Source organism: Apus apus, chromosome 20 (assembly GCF_020740795.1).
Source record: "Apus apus isolate bApuApu2 chromosome 20, bApuApu2.pri.cur, whole genome shotgun sequence".
Lineage (NCBI taxonomy): Eukaryota > Metazoa > Chordata > Aves > Apodiformes > Apodidae > Apus > Apus apus.
The window spans coordinates 1,877,191-1,891,142 of NC_067301.1; the positions used below are offsets into that span (position 1 = coordinate 1,877,191).

The 13,952-nt window shown below is 39.8% G+C and overlaps 2 protein-coding genes across 9 annotated transcripts in view; one reads left to right on the top strand and one right to left on the bottom strand.

Annotated features, from left to right (window-relative positions):
* Positions 1-6,467: 6,467 nt before the first annotated feature.
* FAAP20 (FA core complex associated protein 20) lies at positions 6,468-9,931 on the top strand. Its single transcript, XM_051637276.1, has 4 exons — positions 6,468-6,588; positions 7,495-7,642; positions 8,305-8,918; positions 9,466-9,931. Exons 1-4 carry the CDS (start codon positions 6,485-6,487, stop codon positions 9,536-9,538), a joined length of 939 nt encoding a protein of 312 aa, XP_051493236.1. The 5' UTR covers positions 6,468-6,484; the 3' UTR covers positions 9,539-9,931.
* Positions 9,932-10,845: 914 nt separating this feature from the next.
* PRKCZ (protein kinase C zeta) overlaps positions 10,846-13,952 on the bottom strand; it is a 57,540-nt gene continuing 54,433 nt past the window's right edge. For 7 of the 8 annotated variants that reach the window (XM_051637261.1, XM_051637259.1, XM_051637263.1 and 4 more), the window contains one exon: positions 10,846-13,602. In XM_051637261.1, the coding sequence (XP_051493221.1) occupies positions 13,515-13,602 (88 nt within the window). In that variant the 3' untranslated portion in view covers positions 10,846-13,514. The remainder of the gene's footprint in view (positions 13,603-13,952) is intronic. The other variant, XR_007891348.1, reaches the window with a different exon arrangement.

Genomic DNA, 13,952 nt, shown 5'->3' on the forward strand with positions numbered 1-13,952 from the left:
CTTTTCCAGTGAAGATTTACACTTGCTTCCACAGCTTTGGTTATACCTTCAGATTTACCAGATTTGCTTTCTAAAACATTGGCTAGTGCTTATAAAAAAATTGTAAAACTAAACGTACCATCCACATTCGATGAAGCAATAAATAAATACTCATATGTTGTATTACATTCTATTTTAAGTTGATTTTATACACCATTCTAGTTAAGGATAATGTCACATTATATTAACTAGTATTGCTAATTTTCTCCCACTGTTTTGTGGTTTCATGCCCATAAAAAAGACAGGTGATGCTCTGTAATTACTACAGCTGTTATTTATACTTTTTGGGGGGTTTTGGGGTTGTTGTTGCTTTGGGGTTTCATGTGGGATTTTGTGGGGGTTTTTTAGTATGTTGATTTCAAAGGAAGGATTCACAGCAAACAAGAGGAACTCAGATTGTTACAGGCTATAATACTAAAATACACACAAAATAAAATAAAAAAACCCAAAACACCCAAAACAAAACACCTACCAAGAGAGCAAGAAAGCATGCAAGCAAAAATTATTAAAACCTCAAAATGTATTTGATCCTAAATTGAGAGCTGAAATTCTTTAAAGTGCAGGGAGATTACACAATTCCCTCAGCAGAATTCTAGGCTGGGCCACAGGACCCACAGCTTCATGCCATCAAACCTAATCTTTGTTTGAGATCTGAAACATTCTCTCCAACAGTTTTCAGTCTCATTGCAAAACTGCGAGAGGAAGATGAAAGGCAGATCCTCCCCGCCTCTCTTACACTAACCCCAGGGCCTAGAAACATCAGGTCTTGATTTAACTGAACACACGCTGGGCCAGAAAAAGGATGAGTGATACTGGGACTTGATGGACACCCAGAAGACAATCTGATTCACAATTTTCCAACACAATCATTGGATCACGTCAGACCCCTGAGCAGACTGTGCTAAAATTAGACAGCCAACCAACAAGCATCCCCTCGCTGGCCAAAATGACAGCAAAGCCAGCAGAGTCAGCCCAAATGCTTCCTCGCTGGGGAAAAGCATACACGTTACCAAGTAAACAGAAGCTTCACAGCTTCAACCAGGCAGGATCCTCAAGGAGGCAGCCCCCTGGGGCCTTCTCCCTTTAAGGTAACTTGTCCTTGTTTTGTTACTGCTAACAAAAAGGCCTCTAGACCTTATTTCTTAGTCAACTGAACTCCTCTTCACTGCACCCCTCTTCCAACAAATTTACTGTCTCAGTCTGTACCACATAAGGGCTGGACCACGCTAAATCTGCTGGTTCCCAAGCATGCTTCTTAAGCCTCTAGCAAACCAAGAGTAGAATATTTGCTTTTAAATCTCCAAAGCAGGATTAGGCAGGGCAATTATACTTCTAAACAGCCTCACACCTGCCACGCATTCTTAGTGAAGGAGAGATACATTTTAATATCTGGAAATTATAAGATGAACTTCTTTGTCCAAAGCAGGATATCACAGCTTACAGTTGCTAGCTCCCTTGTTTCTTGGCTGCAGAGGAAAAGAGTTTTCTTTCTGTGAAACCAAAGGATGGATATAACTGTTTGATTTGCTTCCAGTGACATTGTTCCCTTACTTCTTTTTTGTCAGAACCATCTCTACATAATTGAGTCTGATCTGAGGAAGAGCTAGAGCAGTTGGGTTATCTGCTGAACATTTCTCCCTTCATCTCACTCTATTTCAGTGCCTCAAACGAAAAATTAAGTCCATGAGAGACTTTTTCATATACGCTGTCCAACCTGCTCCATTCACATACTTTTTGCATTTTTTAGGATGTATATATAGAAGTCATATTGTAATGACATCAGAGCCTCCAAGTACAATTTTAGCACAAAATCAAGTGGTAATGTTCAGAGAACCATTTATCTTTATGTGGTAGGAGTTACAGCAGTGCTGTTGCTGCTTTTGAGGGCAAATTATGCAGGCTTCTTGTCAATTTCTTAGGTTGCCTAGAAAGCCAAATCGCTCTTATCAGCAGCCGCTGCTCTGACTGCATATACCCTTTCTTTATATCTGCATCTTTAAATGCATCAGCCAAGAGCAAAACAATCTCCCTTTGGTGCAAAAATAGGGTATGGAAAGGAAAAAAGAACACCAAACAAAAAAAAAAGAAAAAAAACCCCTCCACATCACTTGCAGCATCTTTACATGCAATAGTAACAGTCTCTTGGTGCCATCATCAGCCAGGGCATTTCATTCACACCGAACACGTGTGGGCACATCGCATATGCTTTTCCATTCAATGTATTTTTAAATGTTTCCCAGGCAACTGTTTCAATACAACATACCTCCTTGGCAACCTGGCACCCACCAATGCCACACCAGTCTCCCTAGTCCTCTTTTTAGGTCTTTCCATCTTGGCACACAAATGTCACAAGGCTTGATTTTCTATTTACAGCCACACAGGTAATGATTTGTCCTTACACTTGAAAAGGGAAGGCTGAATTGAAAGAGATGAGTTGTGACCTGGACTCTGCACATGGACAAATCCAGGCTCCAGTGACCTACCTGAGGAAGCAGGTTTCAAAGGTGATGGCTTTTCATTTGAAAAGACTTTGTCACCTACAACTAAAATTAGGGAGAGCCCACAAAGGTGTCTCCATTCAGCAGTATCTCTCTGGGAAAAGCAGAGAACCTGCTCTTCTCTAAATCGAAATTGCATGTCATCTTTATTCTCCTGACTGTGTTAAGGAAATCTTACACAGCTTTCATAGTTTTGTGGCTTGAATTGTAATACATCACATTGACGAAAATAGTCAGACTTTTCCATCCCATTGCAGATGGGGATCAGCACTATACTGAGTGAGCCAATATGACTGAGCTACTCTTTCCAATGCTACATTTACTGCCACTGGGCTGTAGAGGAGATAGCATTATGAAGTCCATTTACTACAGAAGCTTTCACTCATGCTCTGCCATACCTACTTCAGTCTCCTGTGGTATCTTTGAGAATGTTTTCTTTTATGACATTTAGCAGATCCTTGAGTGAAGTCAGAGACTATTTGATAAGGTCAAAAAATTATCAACGTATGCTCCTAAACCAAACACTGATTAGATAAAATAATTAAAATATAATAATGTTCCAATTTTCTAGCAAGGCACAATTTATTCTGAACATTTTTATCTGATACAGAAGCTATCTCTACAGACTACAGAACCAAAGATATTTCAGAAGGACTAAAACTATCTCCAAACATCACTCACCACAAAATAAAATAAATGAATTAAAACTGCATATGCTTTAGCTTCAAAGTGGTATATTAAAAAAAAAAAAAAAAAATAGAGCTTGTGCATGTAATTACATCAGGCTCTGAGAGAAACCTAGCAGAAACTATAGCATCTCTTTTTCATTGATTACGCCATAACAACAGCTGAAAATTACAATTTTTCCAGGCTATAAAATGCCTGGCACTCCAAATTCTACACAGGCAGCAAAAATCTCCCCCCTGTCTGTGAGTTGTTGTATCTGTAATAGAGACCCTGCATTACCAGGCTTTCTCATTCTTCCCAAATGCAGAAGCTCTCATTCAATGTTGCAGCTGTTGGGTAGGAAATCAGAAATAGCAGAAGGCGGATTAGCTGATAATGTACCAGTTCTTCCCCAGCAAATGCTGGCACCTGCGTTTTACACTCTCCTCTTTCCCGCAGCCCAGGAAAAGATCACTCGGTTTGTTTGGCAGGCAATTTATAGGCTTTAGTGATGGTGGAATTGCAGAAGGATTAGAATTTGTTATAATAGCTCCTTCTTCCTGAGAGTAAAAGTTAAAACTGAGGCCCACTTTACAGCAAGAATCAGGGACAATCTGAGTAAAGATTAAGCATGTGCAGCTTGATGAGACTCTACAGGGAACAGATAACTACACATGCTGGCACTTCATTTACAAGGAAATCCCTAAAGATAATCTGGAGAAGCACTCTAACTTCCAAAAGCTCAAATCCGTTGACCACTGGCTCAAATCTAGTCAAGGCTGAGGATGATAAAGACTACTCTTTGCATTTCTATGAGAACTTTTTTCTAAGGCCACAAAACATTCTAATTATTAAATTATGCAAGGCCCAAAGTCAAGTAAGAACAGGATTTCCGTGTCGGCGGAGGAAACAGTAGGTAAGACCTCGTGCAATGTGGCAGAACCAAGACCAGGTCCTATTCTACACTTCACCTTCATGCTGTAAGTACATTATTAATTCTGGAAAGATGTAGAGGAAAAAACACTGAGTACACATAATCGACAAAGGTTTCTAAAATCCTTGTTTCAAATCTACAGATAGTCACAGAAGCAGATATAGCAAGAATGAAAACATTTGCTGACATCCCTACCCTCACAGGCTATAAAAGGCATGGAACAGGTAACAGTGGAAAAAAAAAATCTTACAGCATCAAGTTTTCAGTGAAATCCACAAAACACAAACAAACTACAAGCTATAATATATATGTTTTTTACTTTTTTCTTTTTACAATCAGCAGTTACAGTAATAATTTTCACTATTCTTTTTATTATATTCTTTCATTTGTGGCACTTACTGCACAATAACCATTGTTATGGTCACCCATAATAAAGCTTTTGAAAATGCTATAATACATGACTAACAGTACCACACAGCAACACCTTCAGCATGAAAACCAGACCACACTTCTGATTGCTGGATCAGGAGATTTCATATCTACCAAATACATCTGTACAAGTCATTATTAGGAGCAAAGGACTATCAAGACGGTATCAAAGGAGTCATAAGACATATAAAACACTGAACCAAACATAACAGGAACAAACCAAGAAACTCTGTGACAGAAACAATCATTCACACAGATACACCTAGGAATATGCAGAGACATCAGCTCAATCCGATAGCTTTCATTGCCCCTCAGATCTTTTTGAAGTACGATTTTTTTATATTGTTTGCTGCCGCCAAGTGGTGATAATTCATAGCAGTCACTAAGGCTGGGTAAGAAAAACCCAAAATTAAATACTTTTTGGTTTGCCTTCTTCAATTAGCATCAGCAGTTATTAAAACCAAATTTCTGCTGCTCCTCTGTCATCTCATTTTCAACCACTTACATGGCTGATCCCCTTTCAATCTACAGTTTTGCTTTATTAATACATACTTCCTTTTGCTGTTCTTTCCTCTGTGTCTGCTGCTATCACCATCTTTCTTTCCACAGCAGGCCTAAAATCTCCAGATTCAAGTTCTCCTCTTGCCTCTATTAAGCTTACCTTGCTCTGCCTGGAACTTTTGTGAGAACACCTTTCCCACCCAGGAGAAAAGGAGGACCCATTTCCTGGAATCTCATTTCATCTCACTGGGAAGCGGCCTCGAAAGGGCAACAAAAATTAATGGCAGAACACTGTAACTGTCCTGCCATTTCTTGGGTACTGCAGTAGCTGCAACAAATATTGATATGGAGAAATGTTAGTCTGTATGACAGTGATTGGCTTTTCCATTGTAATTTCTTTCTTCGTTAATTTCATTTTTATTTTAGTTTCCCTATCGCCTAGCAGAAATGCTAGACCTCTAGTATGACTATTGTTTATTATTTTAAAAAAATATTTTTAAAATATTTAAATATTTTTAATTGTATTTTTTTTTAAGAGCAAGCTGTACCAGCTCTCCCTCGTAAACACCCGTTATCAAACAAAGCTTTTTACTTTCTCGCGCAATTATTCTTGTATCAATTGTGAAAAATGTGATCAGCAGTTACTTTTTAATCCTTTTATCTGCTGTTGGGAAGTTATGAAGAGTCTCTTTCTCTACGCCTGTTTTTTGAAAAGGCTGCAGCCTGATCAGGGTGTCTCCCCCTTTCAAAGACTCCCAGTGATGGCTCTGCTCTAACAACATGCTTTAGTTTTAAGTCACCCAGCAACATTTATCCCCCAAAAAGACAAAATGCATCACTTAACAGATTATTTCCTGAAAGAAAAATTAGATCAGTCTCAACCTGATTTGCTACTTGGATAAATAATCTTCGGCTGAGGGACTGAGAGGGCCCCGCCGCCATTTTGTCCAACTCCACCCAAGCCCAGAACCTTCTGTGGGATTCTAGACAAACGGGCCACACCAGATTGCCATGAAAGCCACTCCAAGCCCCACATACAGCAAAATGCTACAGATACAGAAAGTTTAAGGCGTAAAAATTAAGCGTTTCCCGTCAGACAAGCACCTAGAAGCTGAGGGTACTACAGGTCCCGTCGAGATCATGGCGGCGCTGACGCAGCCGAGGGGCTACAAAAGGGCGGGCTTCTCCTCAGGAGAAGGGCGAGTTTCTCCTCAGAAAAAACGGGCGAGTATTTTCAAAAACAGGGCAGATTTCCCCTCAGGCTGCAGCTAACCAGCCGTGCACAGCTCCCCGCCGCTAAGGCAGGCCGCTCGAGGAGGAGGAGAACCAGCAGCAGCCGTCCCGCCCCTCAGGCTCTGAGGCGGCGCCGCCCGGCCCGGCCCGCGGGGGAGGCAGGGCGGGATCCCCCGCCGCAGCCATGTCGCAGGAAGGAGCCGCCAGGCTGCGCCTCAAGCCCAGGAAGGCGCCGGCAGCTTGCAGCCGGGAGCCCAGCCCGGGCCGGGAGTCGCCAGGGCCGCGCCCGTGAGTCCAGGCTGGTGGGGGAACGGTTCCCGCAGCGGGGCGAGGAGCCGGCCCGGGCCGCGCGGCCCTGCCGGGGCTGGCGCGGCGGGAGCGGGAAGGGCTCACCCTAATGTTCATGTGCGTTCAGCACCGCCTCTTTCACCCTTCAAAGCTCGAGAGCTCAGCGGCAACGTAAAGCGCACCAGGCCTCTGAGAAATGTTAAAAGTATTAACATTTTCTTCCTTCAGAATAAGGGTTCACAGGGGGCTGGAAATAATTCCTGGTTGTTTGTTTTTTTTTTTTCCAGCCCTCGAAGGAGGGAAGCTTGAAGGGAGTCAAGGTGATGAGACAGTGAGTGGTTCAGTTCTTGGTTCAGCCGGTGCAGATGAGCACAGGCGTCCTCAGCTACACCTCTTGCAGAAACAGGCTGCAGAAGGGTGACTGCTCTGCCTTCTGAGGGCCTGGAAGACTTGTCTCTAGTTTCTTCTCCGTGCAGCATCACTCCTAGACAGTGACCCAAAAAAACCAACACATCAGTAAGAAGTGGGAATGCTGGATATATAGCATTCTGACATCAACAATCCATCCTTCTCTTGAAGTTATTTTTATATAGCATTAGGAGTATAAAAGCCTTTTAATGCTTTTAGGTAAACTTTTTAACAAATCTGTTAACAAAAGGAAAGAGCTTATCACACTCAGCCACTGAATTGGGCTGGAAGAGGTTGGTGATGCACTATCAGCTACTGGAAGTTAATTTTAAAACTTCTGCTTTGATAAATCACAATTAAGGATAGCTATGTTCTTTGAAACAGCATTACAGAAGAAATAAATCTAGGTAATTAAGAGGCAAAGTATGCAAAGCAATACAGAGTATTTTCTTCTCTTTCTCCCACCCTCAAACTACTGGACTATGTCTGTCTTTACAGGGCATTGACCAGCAGAGCTTCCTGGTTTGAAAAAGACAACTTAAATGAGTTTGAAAAGCCATGGAGTTTGTTACTGAAAAACATCAGTCAAGATTTCACATGCACAAGCTGGCAATCAGTGCCCAGTTTTCCAGAATTCTTTGAAAAGGTAGCGTGCTGTATCCTTATTGTCTACACTTTGGGTACTCCTTACAGTAGTGACAGTAAATTCTGATGTTAACAGGGGAAACCTTCTGAAATAGCTTTTATGTTGGTTTTCAGCTCTTGATTCTCTCCCTGTAGTGGTGTGAGGTAGGACTGTGTGCCAGGTAACAACTCCTCCTGCTGGGGGATTTTTTTGCAGTATGGCAAATTCTTCACAGCATTTTGCTGTGCCAGTATACTGACTGCACTTAGGCACAAGCATCTCCCTAATGGAGTGAAACTGGGAAAGGCAAACTGTAACAGAGAGGTTAATTACACAGAAACAACCACTACAGTGCTCTGATAATATTAGGCAATATCATAACAGAAAAAACACAGTCCTTCTAAAGCAGAATTTTTTTCCCTGAAAAGCAGCAAGTTGTTTTCATCCTTAGTCTCAAAAGAACATTAGAGTCCCCTAGTGTTTCCATTCAGAAATGTTAAGGGATCACACCTATTGCATAAACTCCAGGAAGTTCTTGGTTGCTGTACAAGTGCTGGAGATGGATGTAAATAAAATGTTCTTCAGTGTAGTTCAGCCTTTCTCAGTATTTGTAATACGTCCAGCCTTGGTTTTATGTATTGATTGAACTGCACTTGGTTGATGACATTGTGTGTGTGTCACAGAGTTCCGAGGAAGAGACTCCACAAAAACAAGAAGCCTTCACAGTTGGAACGAAGGACTTCCCTTGGGTACCATTCCCATCTTTTTGCAAAAAAGAATGTCTAAAAGCAAAGAATTGTAGCTCCCAGCAGGTAACACAGAGCCAGACTGACCATCCACATGAAGAACAGGGCCAAGCAGATAAACTGGCAATTTTACCTTCTACAGCTGAGAAAATGTGCAGTGTGGGTATTACAGATCAAGCAAAAGATATGGTTGGGGAGGACCCAAAACGTATCTCAAAACTGGATGCAAGTCCTAAATCATGTGAATTTTCTCAACCCAGTTCTACACACCACTTGGCCTTGTCACAAAGCTCTGCTCAAGCTTCTAGCTTTCAGCAGCACCACAGAAAGACTGTGCAGAAGAGCAGGGAAGAAAATGATAGGAAAGAGCTTCAAATACTAAGACATGAAGGGAGTATTTCACCTGGTGAGGCTGGATCTGTGCCTGCAGAAGAGACAGCTCCTCTTGTGAGCCAACCTAGAACTGAAAGCTGCAAGGAGACAGAAAACAAGAGTGAAGGATCTTCAACTCTTGACAGTTGCCCAATGTGTCTGATTCCTTTTAGTGGAACGTAAGTCTTTTTTAGTAAGTTTACAAACTCCACAATGGTTCTGGACATTCTCTATATACAAAATAATGAAACTAGACAAAACTTCAATTGTAAAATACTTTTTAACTATCAAAATTACCTACTTCTAATTCAACTTAAAGTTCATGCTTACTAGGTTATACTGTTTCAAAAAGAAAGTTGAGTTCTCTGATAAGCCTTGCAATATTGGCAGAATTAGCATTTTAAATATCCAAGTTATCAAAAGACTTTTTTGGTGAGATCTGTATCACAATTCAAAAACCATTCCAATGCAGCATTCTTAGTAGTTAAAGGGTAATTGTGAGCATTGTCTTCTAGTAAATGACATTATCAAGCTATCTAGGAGCAGGTAAAAGCAATTTCAAGAGTCTGTGTCAGGCTGCAGTGCTGCTGAGCACAGGCATGACTTACCCTTTGAGCTGCTAGAACACTTCAGCCACTGCTTAGGAAATGAGAGTAAAGGTGCAGAATAGTGTAAGTGAAAGGATTTGACTTTGTTCCTCACTGAACAAATTCTCTTTATTTGCAGGCTGTCACAAATGGATATTGATGCCCATCTTGCCAGGTGCTTGTCTCAAAGTGCAGATGATGTAATGTGGTAAATCCAGAAGAATGAAGAGCAAATGAATAAGGCCAAGGAGGAACCTTTCTCAAAGGAAAAGGGAAAATGTGTCAAGGAAACACATCCTTGTCTCAAACTTGCTTAAGGATCACAAACCAGTGACTCAACAGAAGGTCAAGTGCCATCTGCCAGGCTGGGGTCTTTTAAATCCTCTCAAATGCATGTAAAGTTGTTCTAGTGCTGAAAATGATGCTGTACTACTGTAAATCCCCAAGAACCCGTTTTGTCTCATGCACCATAGTTTTGAACCTTGAAGTGCAGAAGAAAGCAGCTGCATAAAAATATCATTTAACCTGATCCAGTAGGTTACTGACTTTTTTTCTAAACAGGTAACCTGTGAAAATAAGATTAATTAAAACATCATTCAAATTTAGCATTTTTCATTATTTTTATCTAAGTAAGAACTTACATGGTTTTACAGTTGACTCTGATTGTATCTGCAGTAAAAGAAATCACAACCAAGAGCAAATCAAGGGTGTGGGGTGGTTTGGTTTTTTTCATCTCTCTGAAGGAACACAGCTAATTCATAATTCATATTCAAATTCATAACCTTACTTAGAAGCCTACAAAGTCAGTGTCCACTTGATGATTAGTCCCAACTACTTAGGCTCCAGAAAAAACACTTTTCCTGCCAGTTTCACAATGCCAACATACAGAACAAGATTTAGGCAGCCTAATCAGCTCTTTGTGTATCAGTTTCCAACCTCACACCCCTTAGAAACCATCAAGGTTTGAGAGTAAAGAACACCTGAGAGTTTGTTTTGGCTAGAAGGCATTCAGGACACTCGTCCATTATTTGGTAACTTCTTAACAGTAGCAGGCAAACATTTTGTAAGCTTGAGAAAAGCAACCTTTTCATGAAGGACAATAAATGGCATTTAGTGCTGGTTCAGTAACAAATGGAATAAAGTAGAGCAGGTTGTTAATTTCCCCCAGGTACAGTTAATTGTTTACTGAACAGGATCCCTAGTCCAGCAGTACAGTGTATCTCCAGCCACAGCATCTCCAGCCACAGCCTTACAGGTCAAATGAGTTCCTTGCCAAAAGGCTGCAGGCAGGAGTAGCACAGCTGTGCCTGTTCCAGCTCTTTTGATCTCCTAAAGAGGTTTGCAACCTTACACCTCTGCCCTAGTCCCTAAAAACATACAGTTCAGATGTGATCCAAAAATACAGAATAAACATATAGCATCAAAATACAGGAAGAATCCCATAATATCATTTACAACGGGGTCTCTAAAAAGTGCAAGTTGGTCATAGCTCAGTTTACTGATAAATAATAACAGTCTATTACCTTTTTCATTAAAGTCTTTAATAGATGTGCAAGAATATAAATGATCTTAGCTGTTATGGATTAGTATACCATCTTCTGCACAATTAAAACTGGTCAGCAAAGATCCCAACTAATTAATTATACAAAACTACAAGAACATATTTACTGTTTTACAATCATTAAATTAGCTAGAATTTTCATTTACTATTTCAAATAAGACAACTATATATCATTACCAGAGCCATTTGTAATATATTAGGATTTTTTTTCCAAACCACACATTTAATTACATCCTTCATTTTCTTTTATTTATAAAACAAATACTTTATATAAAAAATTTCCCCTTCATCATGAACAGAACATTATTTAAACACTTGCACATGAGCAACCAAACTTGTATCCAGCAAACTATTTGGCAACACAGCAACATTGTAAATGCCTGTAAGTTTTTAAATAAAAATCGAGTAGTCTTTACAATGTTTGTTTAGCAAATGTGTCTCTGTTCTTCTTTCCATCCCTCCCAAAAGTGTTCCGAAACCTAGAAAAAAAGGTTTAAAAAATCCAACCCACGTTTCTAGTATTTCCATTTTTAAGTCCTATGCCCTGGCATGTCAAAGACAGCTTAATCTGTCATGTTTCCATTCATGAGCTGCCTGCACTCACTCTGATAACTATTGTTTAATTCTATTACCAGGGGAGCTGAAAACACTGAAAGAAAAATTATCCAGGGTAAATAGTGGCCAGGGAAAAGGAAAAAAAAAAGGAGTAATAAAAAAAAGCCAGGTTACATTTAATATGTAAATGTTTCCTTTAGTAGATAATAAAGTATCTAAAGTCCAGGCATTTGAGGCAAGTACTTACTGATTCAATTATTTAGTGCTGATTAAAACACATTTTGCTTTGTATGAAAAGCTACAGTCCAACGGAGAGAAACCCACAACTAAAACTGAATGGGATTAACAGAGCTACATAACCACAGGTCTGCAGAAGTGTGGCTAATGAGGGGATACAAAATGTAGATTGCTAATCAATGATTAATTGAAAATTTTAAACAATGTTTTGGCAGTCTGGTCCTAGCACCTCATGACTTGGATGTGACTCCGAAGGATGTTATGTTCAGCACCTAACGCAATGCTGTACCCTGAGAAAACCATATCTTCATGGAAAGAGAGTGAAAGTGTTGCAATTTCTCCTGCATTTGACACCAAATCAGGCGAGATGGCATGGCACAGGGTTTCTCATTTTCGCCTTCCCCACACGATTTTTCTTCCCCCCTTCTCTGTACAACCCACACAATATAGTTACCCAACATCTAGCAAAAATACATTTTGCCTCTGCTGCTGTGGGAGGCAGCGAGACCTTCCCAGCGCCTGCAGCTGACAGATCACACTCCCTGCTCCTCAGATGCAGCCACAGGAGCTCTCCCAAGCTGATCAACTGCTCGTCTTTTTGATGAAATAAACCCTTTCCCTGCCATTCCCACCCCGCCCCAGTGTCCACTAGAAGGAATTTGATAGTTCTCTTTTGCTTTATCCAGTTTCTTAGATATTCATTTTTCGTCCATTTAAAAAACGTACTACTTTGATGAAAATCGTTTTACCAAGAACATCCCATTCTCTTACGCAAAATGATTAGTTATTAATACACACTGAGTAATTGTAAGCAGACTGTTTATCATAAGTAGGAGGTGTGCTTTATCAGGAAAGTGTATTTTATCTTATGGTTACTTTAGATTTACTATTTAAACTTTAAGGCTATTTTTTATTATGCTTTTGCTCTATTTCTGAATACTTGTTGATAAAAATACTTTCCAAAAATCTAATGTACAACACAACATCTTGGTGGGTGTAGGCACTGCTGAAGTATCTTCAGAAATCCTGTGTGTGCAAATTTAGTTTTCTTCAATCTATACCTTTTGGTAAATTTGGAGTTTAAAACAACAGATTTTGAAATTGAGACTGTAAATTCTAATTTGGAATTAATACTGCTGAGTCACTCTGCTTTTCAATTTCTATAAAGATGTCAGTGAACATCAGGCTGCAGCTGTGAACTATGTTTCATATATAAATGCTTACTTAACATGAACAAGCAGAACTTACCAGGTTTAAGAACGTTCCAAATATGTAATAATTCTTCAATGCAGTTTATCCATTTAGGCACTTAAATCTTGTACCCAAATTTACGTTTTGATTGCTAATAAAACACAACTCCTTTTAAATATATCTGAGACGTTTAGACAGGTACCACTTGTGAAAAAAGGCATCAAAAATAAGCTTCAACACCACCGTAATATATTTTATTCTTCAGGATGTTACACTGTGATAATCTTCACTTGGCAGCTCATTGCATCAAGTGTTTGTAGAAAGTGTGTAGAGCTCCAAAGTTTCTCAGAATCTCCTTGACCAGGGATGCAATGAACATATCAATCCTTCATGAAAACAGGCACAAAACACAAATTCCTTCATTAATGAAGCCAGTTCCATCAGTGCCCAAACCTTAAGAATCATGAAGTGGTGGGAGAACACCCACCAAAATCATCATTTCTCTTCTTTGATTTTCAGCAGCAATTGTTTTAAAATCATTGGTCTCAGTCCCAAATCGTGGTCCCCAGCCTTACATGCATGTACTGGAGTTAAGGATAAATTCAAAGGTCATTCACACTGTCCACCAGGAAGATGTCATTCCTTCATACTGTTTCTTCTGTTGACAGCAACAAGGGATTAATATATTCAAATCCTTCAAATTCCGACTGATCTATTCGCTTTATTATATCTCTGAAAAAAACAAAGAAAACCTTTGATTTCCTTCCATCCCTTGCAATTGTTTATGATACCACTATTTTTGCTGCTGTGCTTTTCTTCAAAACACCTTATGGAAATGGAGGCAAGTGAAGTTGTACAAAAGCAACAATAAATGGGAAAAAATAAGTCTGTGAACATAGAAATATTTCACATTAATGTTTTATCCTCATATCTAAAACAACATAACTGGAAAATCTGAAATATTTGATACTTTCTTCTGCCCTTCCAGTTAGGCAACATGCACACTTATAGGGCCCAAAAAGAAGCATGTAATAAATTGCTTTTCCATACCCATTCACAAATTCTGAATTTCTACTAGAATA